This window comes from Eptatretus burgeri, chromosome 12, assembly GCF_056783735.1.
Source record: "Eptatretus burgeri isolate ZD-2024b chromosome 12, Ebu_testis_v1, whole genome shotgun sequence".
Taxonomy (NCBI): Eukaryota; Metazoa; Chordata; class Myxini; order Myxiniformes; family Myxinidae; genus Eptatretus; species Eptatretus burgeri.
In genome coordinates, this window is record NC_140972.1 from 61,766,256 (window position 1) to 61,782,751 (window position 16,496).

The window sequence follows — 16,496 nt, forward strand, 5'->3', positions numbered from 1 at the left end:
AAGAAGGCTCTCGTCTGGAATCTGGAACACTTCACCCTATGTTGTATCGATGCTGAGAAGCAAACACATTCTCTTGGACAAGCACGTGCCAACAAGTGGAACACGATGAAAAAGAAGGTTACCTCTATACTTTCACCAGACCCTGACTCTCTTCATCTTCATACCTCAAGAGGCAACTCTCAGGTGTGGGTGTTCATGAACTATTCAAAACCCGAACCTCCTTCTTCGCCATTGGGGCATGACTGGGTTGCAGATACATCTGGCACAGTTGTTCCCGTCATATCGATCAGACGACAGAGACCTTCTGTAGTATAAAACCATATTTATTAAAGAGAGTTCTGTGTTGCCGATTCAGATTCTTCAGGATGACTGTGATGACGAAGAAACTGCCGGATGAAAAAAAAAAAAAGTTACACCTTGTTCAAGGACAGTTGGAACACTAACAGCTTGAAGTCATGTTATAATAATCACCATCGTGATGCACCGGTTTCGGCAAGCTTTTTTTTCAATTTTTCAATGTCCTTGATATTCAATTTTTCCTGTGTTGTGTCCTGTAATAAACGAATAAAATCACTGATATCAGTATTTCTGAATGTTGTAGCTAGCTAAGAGTATGAAATGGACTCAGAGCCCTTAAATGGTTTATCACTGCCCTTAAATCACTGATATCAGTATTTCTGAATGTTGTAGCTAGCTAAGAGTATGAAATGGACTCAGAGCCCTTAAATGGTTTATCACTGCCCTTAAATCACTGATATCAGGATTTCTGAATGTTGTATATCACTCAGAGCTGATATCACTCTTTGTGATATCACTGATATCAGTATTTCTGAATGTTGTAGCTAGCTAAGAGTATGAAATGGACTCGGAGCCCTTAAATGGTTTATCACTGCCCTTAAATCACTGATATCAGGATTTCTGAATGTTGTATATTACTGATATCACTCAGAGCTGATATCACACTTTGTGATATCACTGATATCAGTATTTCTGAATGTTGTAGCTAGCTAAGAGTATGAAATGGACTCGGAGCCCTTAAATGGTTTATCACTGCCCTTAAATCACTGATATCAGGATTTCTGAATGTTGTATATCACTGATATCACTCAGAGCTGATATCACTCTTTGTGATATCACTGATATCAGGATTTCTGAATGTTGTAGCTTGCTAAGAGTATGAACTGGACTCGGAGCCCTTAAACCCCCCAACCTGCACCCCTTGGTCGATTCCAGATCTAACACCAAGATACTCAGACATCTAATACTCATCGTGGCCATTTTTGAAAACGCCCCCGAGCGGCCGTTCCCCATCATTTAAAAATGTGTACAAGCTGAATTTAAAAATTGTATCCGAAGGGACTTGTCAATCCACCATCAAACGTAGTTCTCTGCAAAATAGTCACAGGGTTGCTGAAAGTAACCTCCACGACCAGGCAAGTTACCCCACTTGTTTGATCCATGGGTCCAAAGAGGAGCAGTACGTTCACAAACAATGGTATCGCTCGAACAATGGTATCGGTCGAACAATGGTACTTCGCCCTTTTTAAAGTGGGATGCTCCAAGATGCACCACCCTCGAAAACGGCGTTGAAATGGCAAATTTGTTGATGATTCGGCAAAACCAGAACAAGAAATACCAACGGGTGGAAATTGAATTGTGAACTTGTTACTGCGACAGATTTAAAATTGAATTACCACCTTTGGCTTTCGAGATCACTTGTTGGTCCTCAATCGGCCGCGTTCGCATTCAACGCTGTTGCAACAATATCTTGATATCTAACGGACTTGATACCTGTGAGATGATCAACGATCAACGATTTTAGTGGAATTGTCATTGAAATGTAAGGAATTAAGAAAATGTGAGCGGTATAAATAAGGCAGTTCAACCTGAAGTACGTGACGTGTGTAAAATCGTGGGAGAAGAAGAAGAAGAACAAGAAGAAGAAGAAGAAGAAGAAGAAGACGAACAAGAAGATTAAGAAGAAGAAGAAGACGAACAAGAAGAAGAAGAAGAAGACGACAAGAACATTAAGAAGAAGAAGACGAATAAGAAGATTAATAATAAGAAGAACCGTTTCCGCCGGAAGTTGGGCCCCTTCGTCCCCCCCCACGTTGACGGTTCATTGGGTCAGGTTTCACTCACGTTGATTGACGAACTCGTTAATTATCCATTTTTGCCTCAATTTCCGCCCGTCCTGACACTTTCATTGTGAACTTGGTTGGAGGAGGAAGAGAAGGTGAGGAGGAAGTCATCATCACCGGCAGGTACGGAGTTGGTTCGGATGAGAGTTGTGGATATAAGTTCAGGTGGATTCTCAACGGTAACCATCATGATAGCATTATAATCATTTTAAATATTATAAATATGAAAAGGATTCCTGGTGCAGGAGAATGAATCCCGGTGCTGTTCATCAGACATCACTCCAATATTGACTGGTGGAGTGTTAATACAGTAACACCGCGTTAGGGAGCTCGACGTGACGAACTCTGTGGTAGATAGCTTATTAGGAGAGAACCGAGGAGTTAGTGGGGGGGGGTATTGCATTTGGACACGGGGGGAAGGGGTGGGGGAATACGAGGAGAGAACGATGGAGTTGGGATTAAGATATCGAAAGAGGGAAAAGGGGGGGGTCGGATACGAGTGGAGGGGGTGGGGGTCGGATACGAGTGGAGGGGGTGGGGGGTCGGATACGAGTGGAGGGGTGGGGGTCGGATACGAGTGGAGGGGGTGGGGGTCGGATACGAGTGGAGGGGTGGGGGGTCGGATACGAGTGGAGGGGTGGGGGTCGGATACGAGTGGAGGGGGTGGGGGTCGGATACGAGTGGAGGGTGGGGGTCGGATACGAGTGGAGGGGGTGGGGGGTCGGATACGAGTGGAGGGGGTGGGGGTCGGATACGAGTGGAGGGGTGGGGGGTCGGGATACGAGTGGAGGGGTGGGGGTCGGATACGAGTGGAGGGGGTGGGGGACGGATACGAGTGGAGGGGGTGGGGGACGGATACGAGTGGAGGGGGTGGGGGACGGATACGAGTGGAGGGGGTGGGGGGACGGATACGAGTGGGGGGACGGATAGGAGTGGAGGGGCGGGGGGACGGATAGGAGTGGAGGGGCGGGGGGGACGGATAGGAGTGGAGGGGGCGGGGGGACGGATAGGAGTGGAGGGGGCGGGGGGACGGATAGGAGTGGAGGGGCGGGGGGACGGATAGGAGTGGAGGGGGCGGGGGGACGGACGGATAGGAGTGGAGGGGCGGGGGACGGACGGATACGAGTGGAGGGGCGGGGGGACGGACGGATACGAGTGGAGGGGGTGGGGGGACGGACGGATACGAGTGGAGGGGGTGGGGGACGGACGGATACGAGTGGAGGGGTGGGGGGACGGACGGATACGAGTGGAGGGGGTGGGGGGACGGACGGATACGAGTGGAGGGGGTGGGGGACGGACGGATACGAGTGGAGGGGGTGGGGGGGACGGATACGAGTGGGGGGCGGATACGAGTGGAGGGGGTGGGGGACGGATACGAGTGGAGGGGGTGGGGGGACGGACGGATACGAGTGGAGGGGTGGGGGGACGGACGGATACGAGTGGAGGGGTGGGGGGGACGGACGGATACGAGTGGAGGGGTGGGGGGACGGACGGATACGAGTGGAGGGGGTGGGGGACGGACGGATACGAGTGGAGGGGTGGGGGACGGACGGATACGAGTGGAGGGGTGGGGGGACGGACGGATACGAGTGGAGGGGGTGGGGGACGGACGGATACGAGTGGAGGGGTGGGGGGACGGACGGATACGAGTGGAGGGTGTGGGGGACGGACGGATACGAGTGGAGGGTGTGGGGGGACGGACGGATACGAGTGGAGGGGGTGGGGGGACGGATACGAGTGGAGGGGATGGTTGGGGGGATCGTCGCAGAGGAGGGGGGATGCAGATATCGAATGATGGAAGGAGGGGGGGGGACATTTCAATGTCTACCACATTGACAAGAATAGAATGAGGGTTTTGGGATACAGGGATGGAATGAGGTGGGTGTTGTCCCTTCCTTTTGGCCATAGTGCAGAATATAATGTTGACAAACAGAACCCTCGCCCCCATACTCCTTTTAACTTCTGCTATTTGATGTGCAAGGTGGGATCCCCCTGCCCACCTCACCCAACACCCCCTGCGCCCCCTTTTTCACCACCACCCTACCCTGAGAAAATTGTAGTTTCACCCCTGGATTGGTAAGCCATTTTGTTTTTCAGCAGAAGTGTGTGATGGAAAATATGTTTAACACAGTAGGGAAATTTGAGGAGGTAGAAGTGATTGTAGTGAAAGGGGGATTTCATCGTTTCCACTCAGAAACTTATTTATTAAAGAGGGTTCAGTGTTGCTCATCATTCCAAGTTTCTCCTGGGCCTTTCCATAGTGGAATGTATGATTACCTTTGCATTCTGCGAAAGGTTATGTATTGGTCGCTGTGTGTATTTATTTATTTATTTATTTGTGAATATGTGTGTGTGTTTGTTTGTTATTCGCATAACTCAGAAAGTATTAAACCAAATCGCTTGAAATTTGGTGGGATGATGGGTTATTATCCAAGGAACATTTGATTAGATTTTGGGAGCGATCGGGTCAAAGGTAAAGGTCAAATTCGTATTTTTACCATAGCGCGGTCTTTTTTGATCTAATTGGCATGCAACCGATGCCTAATTGTTCAGAATTCATTGCCCATTCTTGTGATGGGCGACATGACAATTACGTCATTACCCTTGTTAGCGGTTGGGGGTCAAAGGTCAGTGGGGTCACGACCTTTCAAAATATGCGGTTTTTGTCATAACACGGTCAAATCAAAACCGATTTGCATGAAACCAACACCAAAATGTTCACTGTTCTGTTCCCCCCACTCTCATGCCAAGAACAAAAAAGTAGCGGAGGCGAAGGTATGTGCTCTACCGAGTCCCCATTCTAGTTTCATTTGTTGTGCCTTTTCCTGTTTGGTAATAAAAATAAAGAAAACTTTTGAATGTTGCACTTCCAGTTTCTGTAGTACAAAACCATCTTGTTGTTTTGGCTTCTGTAGATATTCTCACTTCTTAATGAAGTTCTCCCATTGAAGATGTCTCCAGGAAATGAGAAATTTTAAACATAGATTCTTGATCATGGTTGCCCTCTGAGTCCTAAGATGGCTGGTCATGTGACTCCATCATGGTTGTATATCATGATCGAACATAGCCAAAAACTGTCGAGGACTTTGGTTACCACACTTTACACTTTGCAGTGTAATCGCCAAAGACGGACATTCACATGTGACGTGCAAATAACCTGGGAAGGTGGGTTTGTTTTATAGTGCAAGAGCTGCTGAACCAGATAGCAAGCAGTTTGACCCGGTGTCATGGAGTGTCCAAGATTATCACCACTTCCTACCCACAGCATTTGGCAGGAATTTATAATGCGTGAACCCAGACAAATTAGAAATCCCTGTCACCTTCATTAGAGTATCTTGTGTTAGAGTGTTGATGGGTCCAGGATTGATTCCAGTCAAGTTAAAGTTCCTTGAGTCGTAACACACTGTAAAAGAGTATGTGCCTCCAATCACCAATGCTTGAGCTCTGAACGTTGATTAAAAGTTGAGCTTGAAAACAAAAATCTCGGATATGAAAGCCACATTTTTACGCCTCCACCGCTGAAGGCTGGAGGCATTGTTTTCACGTTGTCCGTCTCTACGTTATCACGTTTTTAGCTCCCCTGTTCGAAGAACAGAGAGCTATAGCTATGTATATATGGAAAAAAAATATATGAAAATGTTAATTTTTTTGTATTACGGAAAAATTCCTCGACGGATTTCGACGAAACTTGGTGGTGGGGGTGAGGTATTGTCCAAGGATCATACCATTAGATTTTGGACTTGGTCCCCCCCCCCAAAAAAAATTGTTCGAGAAAATGTTTTTTTTTTTTGAATTTCTACATGTTTTAAGTGATTTCCAACCCCCACCCCTCAAAAAAAATTGGAGAGAATTTTTTTTTTTTGCATTTCTACATGTTTTAAGTGATTTCCAACCCCCACTCCCCAAAAAAAATTTGTTCGAGAAAAATATATATTTTTTTGCATTTCTACATGTTTTGTGATTTCCAACCCCCACCCCCCCCAAAAGAAATTTAGAGAAAAAAATATTTTTTTTGCATTTCTACATGTTTGAAGTGATTTCCAACCCCCACCCCCCCCAAAAAAATTGTTAGAGAAAAAAATTTTTTTTTTGCATTTCTACATGTTTTAAGTGATTTCCAACCCCCACCCCCCAAACAAAAATTGTTAGAGAAAAAAACATTTTTGCAACTTTTTTTCAACAAAATTTCGATTTCTTTTTTAGCCTTTCTACATGTTTTAAGTGATTTCCAACCCCACACCCCCCACACCCCCCCCCAAAAAAAATGTTGGAGAAAAGAACTATAACTCTGTCAGCACTGTTGACATCATATTTAATGAATAAGATATAAGGTTAACTTGAGTGACCCAGCAGTATTGGCGGCGGAGGTTTTGCACTCTCCCGAGTGCTCCCCCTCTAGTTTCCTTTCTAATGTTTTTATCTACCACACTATTTTTTTATATGCCCGATATATATATATATATATATATATATATATATATATATATATATATATATATATATATATATATATATATATATATATCGGGGCGTATTATGTGATACCGGTCGTCCGTCCGTCTGTCTGTCTGTCTGCACTCTAACTCCCAAAGTTTTCAATTTTCACGTTTCATATTTGGTACATAGGTACAGACTAGAGATGGTGTGTAGCGACATATGTTCGTCATCTAAAGTGGTTGCCATGGCAACCAGGATGCTGTTTTCCATGTAGTAGCACAATTCTGTATATACCTTCTTGTTAGGGCGTATATTGTGCTCACTTGCGCTCTTGTTACTGATTACAATATACAAATACATATATTGCTTTAAAATTATACTTCACTGCAATGCTTGATAAAAAATATTAATTATTAGACAAGTCTTTTAAAAACGATAAATGTATAAACAGGCGAGCATTGGGTGGCTTTGACACCAACTCTGGTTTTAACCACGATGAGTTATGAGCCCACTGCAGAGATTTCAACCAAACTTGGCACAAGTATCTCCAACTGCAATAAAACTATGAACTGATTAAATTTTGGGTTCGAAAGGTTAAATGTCTTAGCCCATGTTTAGCAGACCATAACTCGAGTTGGAAGCATCTTATGTTTCCTCTCCCTTCTACTTATCTCTTGTGCGTGCTCTCTAATCTTTCACGTGACCTGAAATTGAGATCAAACGTAACAGTGGGTTGGCATCGAACGTGAGTGGAGGCATATCCATCAACGCAATCGTGTCAAGTTCTACATTCTAGTTCGTAGTTTAATATTGTAAAGTGACGGCATCTTTAGAAAGATGTTGAGTGTCTGGATTATTTTAGTATCCTGTGCTTATAAACAAGTGTTTGGTGCAAGATGAGATTCCAAAAGTGTCTGAGGTTCATGGAGGGATTAGTCTGTGATGCCGCCCCCCCCCTCCTCCCGCTCCCAACATCAATTTATCTAAACAGATTGCCAAACGGGTCGTCCTCCATCAGTAATGGGTCTGTTCATGTTGTTTGGTGGTTATCCATTTGTATTGGGTGACAAATTGGATTGGGTATTCGGTGAAATTACATAAATATAACAAAGGCCTGACAGGATGGCCTGAAGGTGCACGCGCACGCGCACGCGCACGCGCACGCACACGCACACGCACACGCACACGCACACACACACACACACACACACATACACACACACACACACACACACACACACACACACACACACACACACACACGCACACGCACACGCACACGCACACACACACACACACACACACATACACACACACACGTCTCAAAGCCGTCCAGCTTGGATTTGAATCCTGACCCAGCTAAAAACTGTCTTCCTGGTGTTTCACAGGTAGGGTGATTCATCATTGTGTGCCGTCCCTCGGATGGACGTTGAACTGGGTGTCCCATCTGCCGGTATTAGTTGGTGGATGTTAAAGATCCCACGATATCTTCCATGAAGAATAGGTGAGCCATCGCCGGCACAATGAACAAATTACAAATTCCTGCTCCAACATACAGGGGGTACTGCATCAGTGACACAGTGAGCCGTGCTTCCGACAATAATTTAACACTACTGGGAGAGGGATGACAAATCGAGCAGCATGACTCCTGGCCAAGAAACTGCTCCTGGCAGAACCAACATTCTGTAACACGAAGTATGGTACATCGGATTGGAAATGTAACAAAACATTTAACTTAGCTTGAATAAGTATGTCACCCAATACCTCCAGGTATTCTGTGTTGAGACTTGCCCAGATTTGTTTTCACAGTTGTGAACTGTCATGCTTCAAAATGATGGAAATTGTGTTGTGTTGGCAGGATGTGGGCAGTTCTTGGATCTGGAGGCTGAGCAAACACTGCACAGGTTCCTTTGGATGCTGCAATCTGGGAATGGCCATTTGCTTGGCCACGGCCCTGTCTTATGGAGCACTGGCCTTTTGTCAAAACATCCTACACAACGTGTTTCTGCTCTACTATGTGGACATTTTTGTCACCGTCTACCACATTGACAAGTTGTCCTTCTGGTTGGGCGAGGTTTGTTTGAGCGGATGCAACATGGTTGCTGGTTGTATAATTTTTGGGGTGTCACAGTTGTCCCGCTGACGTCGTGCCCCTTTTAGGTTGAGGTTGGAATTTAGAATTTATTCAGGGTGCCAACGATAACTCGCTTACTCTGGGAAAAGAAATACCATGGGATCTTTGATGTCCACCAACTAATGCTGGCAGATGTGTCCTCTGCCTCAACCTCCTCCTGTTAGATGCACATGCATTAATGCCTCATCCTGCTTGCAAAACACCAGGGTGACAGTTTATAGCTGGATTGAGATTCCAACTAACTTTTCTTTCTCATTGATTGTGATGGGGAAAGAAACAACCCAAAATGGTGTTGCCAGGGCACTCTAGGTTTTCCAAGATACCCCAGGTGCCCCAGGAACTTCCCCCACGTGCCTGCTATTCCCACATAACTTCCCACAACTTGCATATAGTTCTTCCCTGAAGTTCCCACTGTGTTGTCTGGCATCCAGGGGTATGGAAATCAAAGAAAGGGCCAAACATGCACACACCTCACTCTTGTGGATGTACAAATTGGATCACCTGATCAAGATCGGTTTATTTGTAACTTCAGTAAAATCTTAAGATATTTATGTTTAAAAATGACAGAGCAAAATTTTTTTTTAATCTCGAGTACAACATGTCAACGATGGGCCCAATGGCCTTATTCCCATTTTCTGCTGGCAGGAGCCTGTGACCACTAACACCGAGTAATCCCCCAGAGACTGTGCATCATTTGTATATTACTTTCTATTCTGCATTCACAATCACAATATTTACAGTGCTTTCAGAAAGTATTCACACCCCTCAACTTTTGTCACATTGTGTTACAGCCTGAATTTAAAATGGATTAAATTAAAAAAAAAACTTTGTCACCGATTGACACAAAATACCCCATAATGAGAAAGTGAAAACATGTTTTTAGAATCTGTTACAAATTAATTAACATCTTGCAGCAATAAATATTCAACCCCTTTCCCATAACACTCCAAGTTGAGCTCGGGTGCATCCAATTTCCTTCGATCCTTGAGATGTCTCCACAACTAGATTGGAGTCCACCAGTCCACCTGTGGCTAATTCAATTGATTGGACATTATTTAGAAGGAAACACGTTTTTATGTAATGTCACACAGTTGACAGTGCATGTCAGAGCAGAAACTCCACAATGAAGTCCAAGGAACCGTCCGTAGAACTCTGAGATAGAATTGTGAGGTGGCATAGATCTGGGAAGGTTATAAAACAATTTCAAGTGTTGAAAGTTTCCAAGATCACAGTGAACTCCATCATTAGGAAATGGAAAGAATATGGAGCTACCCAGACTCTTCCGAGAGCTAGCAGATGATCAAACTTCACAACTGGGCATGAAGGACCTTGGTCAGGGAGTTGACCAAGTACCCAATCACTACTCTGACAGGACTACAGAGTTCCTTCGCTGAGGTGGGAGAAGTTGCCGGAAGGACAGGAAGTAAAAAAGACAGAAAATGTCATCGCTCCTGTTGTTTTAGTAATTTTGTTGTACGGCGTTAAAGAGCTAGCCCATATTTATGTACAACTAAAATGGCCACTAGCCAGCCATCTTTGAGCTAGTCTCGAAAAGAAATGATATGCATATGGAAGCCATCATTCCTTATCTGTGTGCCAAGTTTGAACAACATCGGAAAATGCATGTCCGAGAAATGTTTGAGGATGTGTTGAACTTTTGTTTGTTTTTTTCCAACGAAAATGGCCGACAGTCTACCATCTTTGATCAGATCACAAAATAAAGTGAGGTGCACATGTATGCCATCATTTACTGTGCTTGTGCCAAGTTTGAACAAAACTAGACCATGCATGTCTGAAAAATGGTTGGGGACACATTTAAGTAACAAAATGGCCACCAGCCAGCCATCTTTGAGCTAGTCTCGAAAAGAAATGATATGCATATGGAAGCCATCATTCCTTATCTATGTACCAAGTTTGAAGAAGATCAGAAAATGCATGTCTGAGAAATAGTTAAGGACGTGTTCAACTGGGTTTTTTTCACAACTAAAATGGTCACCAGTTGGCCATCTTTGATCACATCGCGAAACAAATTGTTGTGCATATCTAAACCGTCATTTGTTGTCTTTCTGCCAACTACGAATAAAATTAGTCGATATATGCCCGAGATATGGTTGCGGACGCACACGCGCATGAAAATTTAGACTAAATCCATAAGCCCCCGTTTCGGATTAAGTCCAACGGGGGCTAATAATCTCTGCAGCACTTCACAAATCTAGATTTTATGGGATAGTGGCCAGACAGAAGCCACTCCTGAGAAAAAGGCACATGACAGCACACCTGTGGTTTGCAAAAAGGCACGTGAAAGACTGAGAGCATGGGTCAAAATATATTCTGTGGTCTGACGAGAGGAAAATTGAACTCCTTGGCCTGAATGCAAAGCGCTACATTTGGCTGAAACCAAGCACAGCTCATCACTCACCTAACACCATCCCTACCATGAAGCATGGTGGTGGCAGTATCATGCTATTGGTATGCTTTTCAGCAGCAGGGACTGGGAGACTTTTAAGGATGGAGGGAACAATCCATCCATCCATGGGGACCATACTCTGTGCAGAACGTTGGTGCTGCCGAAGCGGTCTCCTTGGCTATTGGTCACAATCCTGGATGGGTCGCCATTCCGACACAATATACCAGAAAGCTGGCAATCGTTTTTCCGACCTCGGAAGGATGACAGGCCGAGTTAACTCCACCTGGTATTAACTCGACAGCGGAGTGGTGTTTGAACTCAAGATCCTAGGATCACGAGCCCACCACCCTAACCATTAAGCCCAACACCAGGCACATAATTAAATAGGCCGTTAATTATCTTCAAAAGGGGTGTTTTAATTGATCCAAACACCCAGTTTCACTCATGCACTCCCTTGGAGTTCCCTGAACATGCATGCAAAGTTTGGGGCCACTGGGTTTCATGGTTTTGGAGTTGTGGAGGAGAACCCACACTGACATTTATTGGTGTAGATTGACCTCCTCCATGTGAAAATAATGCCGTAAAGTAAATTTTGAGGCAATTGGTCCAGAGGTTTTGAATTGTATATAAATCAAAGAAATGGTTTCACATGTATATTCATACACACCCACACAATACCTGTGTATTGATAACGTTCTGCTCTCACATGACTTGCAACCTGATAAGATCGACTGGTTTCCCCATCTCTTTAATTCATCAGAAACGAATTTCTCCCTAACCTCAGTGCTGTACATTTTGTTGTTGACAGACGGTTTTCCTGGTGTGGAACAGTGTAAATGATCCTCTTTTTGGATGGATGAGTGACAAAAAGCTTCTATTCACCGAACGGTGAGCACAAACACGGGCTCATATTTGTGCTTCTTCCACGTTGTTATCGATCAGTTTTAAAATTGAAATGATTTGCAACAAAAAGTGTTGCTCGGATGATAAATTGAAAACTTTGACATTTGTTTTCCTTTTTGATCCATCACTAAAATAGCTAAATGACCATCAGTGATAACAACCGTGTCAACAGGTGCAATTATACAATCTTTGATTTATTGTAAAATTGTGGTTATCTGGCGAGTTGGACTCGTTCTTGCAGAGCATGCAAATTTGTGTGTGTGCGTGTAGTGTTCCCAGCAATGGCGGCCTGTCACCAGTGGCTGTGGTTCAACAGCGGTTACAGCAGCTGGGCCTTGTCGGGCCTTTATTTGCCTTCTCCTTCCTTACCTTTTGGGTGTCGTGGGCGCCTGCCGGACTGCAGTTTGTATGCTGCCTGTGTCTTTACGACGCCTTCCTCACAGCCGTGACGTTGCAGCACAACGCCCTCCTCGCCGACATGGCGGTGTCTGTGACTGACCGCGTGCGGCTCAGCAACCACAATGCTGTGGCCTCTGCTCTTGCTTCAGCGTCTGTCTTTGCTTCCTCTGCTTTTTGGAGTCGTGAAAATCCCCAAGCCTTTCGCCTCTTCTGTGTGGCATTGGCCATCGTGGCGGCGATCGGTTTCATGATCTTCTCGCATTTGTTAAGATCAGTCTATCTGGACACAGAGCGGAGACACAATGCAGAGCCATTTTCCAAGTAAGTCAGTCGTGGTGATTTGTCACCAGAGACCTTGCATTGCACTATTTAAAATGTGTGGTTTAGCAAACTCCATTGTGACTATTTCATTAAACTCCAGAAACACTTCCTCACATTCAGAACATGCTGTACAAGATCGAAACAATTCCTTTTTATACGCCCGATATATATTGTTGTGGTTACCAAATTCGCAAACCACCATTCAGGTCCCTTAGGTGAGGTATTTCGGTAAGTACATGTGTAGTTAGGCCCAAACCCGTTGTCTAGTGGGAATACGTCATTTATGCGTGCTGCGACTCTTCAGGATAGCCGTTTTTCTTTTGCTATCTTTATTTTGGACCAACCGCCATGATTACCACCACAATCACAACATCAACCACCAACCACAACGCCGCTTCACCACAACCGCCACGACCTTCCCGTCACACCTCGCAACCGTCGCATCGCCACCGTTCTTGCCCCGCTGTGGGTACCGGTGTTGGACTCGTGCAGGGCGCGCGCCGAACAGCGTGTACAAAATCACGGATTTTGTGCTTCAAAAACGGATCAAAAACGACACACGCCCACTTTTTGCCGTCCAATCGGTGAGCGAGGGGCGACTGGCCCGCCCCAGGGCGATCGATATATGCAAATTTATGGATCAAAAAGCCTTCACGCCCACTTTTTCTCGGGCCAATGGGGAGCGAGGTGAAAGGTCGAAGGGAGGGGGTCAAAGATGAGAGGGCGAAGCTACGGGGCCGATAAAAGGACCGTGTTCGTCAGTCCAGCAGAGTCCAGAGGTGGAGAGTAGGAGAGTAGGAGAGTCGGAAACAGAGAGTCAAGACCTCGCGGGCGGTGGAGTTGGCTAGAAGGAGCTGGTCGTCGTGTGCGTTGGAGTCGGAACGGAGGGGACGGAGCTGTGGAAAGGCGGCGAGGGCAGACGAGGGGTGCTCGCGTCGTGCAGGGAGCTGCACCCGAGGGAGGCCGACAGCGCGACCTGGCCGAGGTGGAGACGCTCGTCGCGGGGCAATAAAAATCCTCTATACCCCGAGCATCAGCAACCCCCTCCTGTTTCCCCCCCGCGCTGAGATAGTGCGACCAAGGGGGCCCCTTTCCCACCCCCTACCAGACACTGCCCGCGAGGCCCGCGGAGTTGAGGCACCATCGCCGCTCCGCGTCTCATCACCAGACGGGTAGGCCGACCCGGTCTCGGCCTCAGGCCCGCCTCATCCTTGAGGGTATTCTTTCCTTGGTTTTGGGTATGTGTTGTCGGCGCCGTCTGTGAAGTAAAATTGTATAAGTGTTGCCGTGTGCTCGGTAGTCGGTATTAGCTCTGCATTGTGTTTTCGCTTTTACATTTGCTTTTTGTGTAAATTGCATTGTGTTTTTCTTTTCTGTGTGCTTTTGGTGGAATTGAATATGTGTGCTTCCCGTGTGCCGCGAATAAATGTGCCTTGTGTTGAACTGTTTCCCGCTTCGCTTCGTCATTTCTCCCATTGAATCCTCATCTTGCTTCACGTAAAGGGTTGGTAGTGGGCTGAATACGCCCGATAATCAATCGAACCGTCGAGGTCGACGATAACACCGCTCGGTTATTCTGATAGTACGGAACGGGTCGCTTAAGTGGCCCGTGTCCGAAGTCGACCTGCGGCGAGGTGCGATCGCCCGGTCTACCCTCCGCGTGGGTACTTAGGTAGGTCGAATTTGGCGAGCAACCCTATCCCACGCGGGGGCTGATTGGCTCGATCGCGGTGAGACCGAAAGGTCCACCCGTGACTGGTTCCCGGCGTTAGTCCGAGAGGGTCACGACTGGATTGTCCGTCCGGTGGGCGACGTGCCGCGATTCGAGTTACGTGGCCGTCAGCACGCCGGCGGGCGCGAATCCGCAACACTGGTGTCAGGTCGTGCGATACAAATCCATCGCCCTCCTCGCGGCACTGGTATCGGAGAACAGGAAAACGGGCTCTCCTGTCTCCAGCTAAATTCACGGGAATCGGTCCAGGGGTGAGAGAAGCGACCCCCGATTCCCTCCAAATTACGAGCGATTCAAATTAACCCTTCACGAGAAGCAAGATGGCGTCTCAAGGCGAGCGGGAGCCGGGGGTATTAGAAATGGATGTAGAATGTGTAGAATCCATGGCTCAGGATGAAATCCCCGTGCAGGAAATGTTGATTGTGCAGGAACATGAACTCCCCCAACTGAGCCCAGAGCCCGAAAAAGGTGCGGCAGCTGCCGCGGTGTATGACACCTCCCCCCCCCCTCTCCACCAAAACCCTTCCCCAACCCCTGCCGAAACGGCTCAGCTGAGTGCATCCGACATGGCCCAGCTATTCACCATGCTGGCACAAATGAATGCGGAAATAAAAAGCATGAACGAAAAGATCGATGCGAGTACACAGCAAATGAAGGAAGGAACGAAAAAGCTGCGGGGTGAGACGCAGAACATGGGCCGATGCCAGCAGGCGGGCATGAAGGCCGTGACAAAGGAAATAATAATAGTTGAGACAAGGGAGGTAAAGGGTGAAGAGGTGACAGAGTTGGCAGAGACACGGGAGACAAAAAAAATAGAGGAGAGACTGCACGATGAAGACGGGGTAAGTGACGCACACACACACACACGGAGGTAGTGGAGGATAATGGGGGTGAGATGGCGGACTGGGTAGAGACCCAGTGCGAGCACCTGGATGGCCTCCTCCAGGAACGAGGGGAGGGAGTATTCCCCCTTGAGGCGAGTCACGACCTGGTGAGTTCGGTCGTGCTTTGCGAGGTTGAGGGGACGAGTGCTGTGGACGGGTGCTTGGAGAGCTTGGGGGGTATAGAGGCCCCGGAGACCCTTGTGGGGACACAAATCCCCAGTGTGGTTGTCCCTGTGTGTGTGGTGCAAGGTGTGAGTGCGACCCCGTGTGTGGAAGCGACCCCGTGTGTGAGTGGTGTGGTGGCGATGGTGCCGGAGTGCGTGCTTCCCAGCACGCCGTGTGTGTATGAGGCACGGTGTGTGAGTGAGGCACCGCGGGTGAGTGCCCCGCGTGTATGAGTGAGGCACCGCGGGTGAGTGCCCCCGCGTGTGTGAGTGAGGCACGGTGTGTGGATGAGGCACCGCGAGTGCGTGGAGCCACGTGTGCGAAAGGGGTAATGGCATGCGTGGGTGAACGGCCGAGTGCAAGGGAGACAGTGTGTGTGAGAGAGCGGTATGTAAGGGAGATGTCGGTCGGCATGCGGGAGCACGCAGCCGCGTCTCCCGGTGTGAATATAATGGAGTGGAGTGTGTGCGTCGTAACACGCAGGTGTGCGTGGGTCGAATGGCGACGACGGCGACAGAAGAAAGAAAGCCGAGCAGCGGCTGTAGTTGTTTCGGGGACCGTGCCGGGTTCACCCAGCAGTGAGCACGCGGTCCGTGCTGTGCAACGCACGAGACCACCACGTGCTCGCTTGCGAGAGTGAAGTCCCGGTCCGGAAACGCACGCGGTGGATTTGCCGATCCCGCGGACGGACAAAGTTTAGGCAGGATAACGGATTTGGACCGGACGGGTTCTCCACGCGATCGTGTGTGTTAAGCTCCAACGGGAAAAGCACATGTGTTCGCGTGGGGAACCCCTCGAGACGTGGGGCTTGTGTTTTTTTTTTATGCGCACGGTGACGTCATGGCTGCACGTGTGGTTGGAATCCGGCAGGAGGGGTATCCCGGCCGGATGGTACCGTCCAAGGAGGGACGAGGAACACGTGCAGCTGCATGACGTCACGGGCAGGTGCAAAGTGCGCGAGTTGCCGCGCAGG

General features: G+C 47.7%; 2 protein-coding genes across 6 annotated transcripts in view; one reads left to right on the forward strand and one right to left on the reverse strand.

Moving 5' to 3' along the window:
* The window catches only part of LOC147015742 (uncharacterized), a 37,471-nt gene extending 35,537 nt beyond the window's left edge, over positions 1–1,934 (reverse strand). Inside the window, exons 1-2 of the mRNA XM_085848202.1 lie at positions 1,887–1,934; positions 1,698–1,791 (exon numbers count right to left, since the gene is read on the reverse strand). The gene's annotated coding sequence lies outside the window, so the exon portion shown is untranslated. The remainder of the gene's footprint in view (positions 1–1,697; positions 1,792–1,886) is intronic.
* A 105-nt stretch (positions 1,935–2,039) lies between these two features.
* The window catches only part of SLC68A1 (solute carrier family 68 member 1), a 62,368-nt gene continuing 47,911 nt past the window's right edge, over positions 2,040–16,496 (forward strand). The window contains exons 1-4 of one of the 5 annotated variants that reach the window (XM_085848226.1): positions 2,040–2,320; positions 8,437–8,652; positions 11,928–12,007; positions 12,293–12,742. In XM_085848226.1, coding sequence (XP_085704352.1) covers positions 2,282–2,320; positions 8,437–8,652; positions 11,928–12,007; positions 12,293–12,742 — 785 coding nt within the window. In that variant the 5' untranslated portion in view covers positions 2,040–2,281. The remainder of the gene's footprint in view (positions 2,321–8,436; positions 8,653–11,927; positions 12,008–12,292; positions 12,743–16,496) is intronic. The other 4 variants (XM_085848224.1, XM_085848223.1, XM_085848225.1 and 1 more) reach the window with 4 other exon arrangements.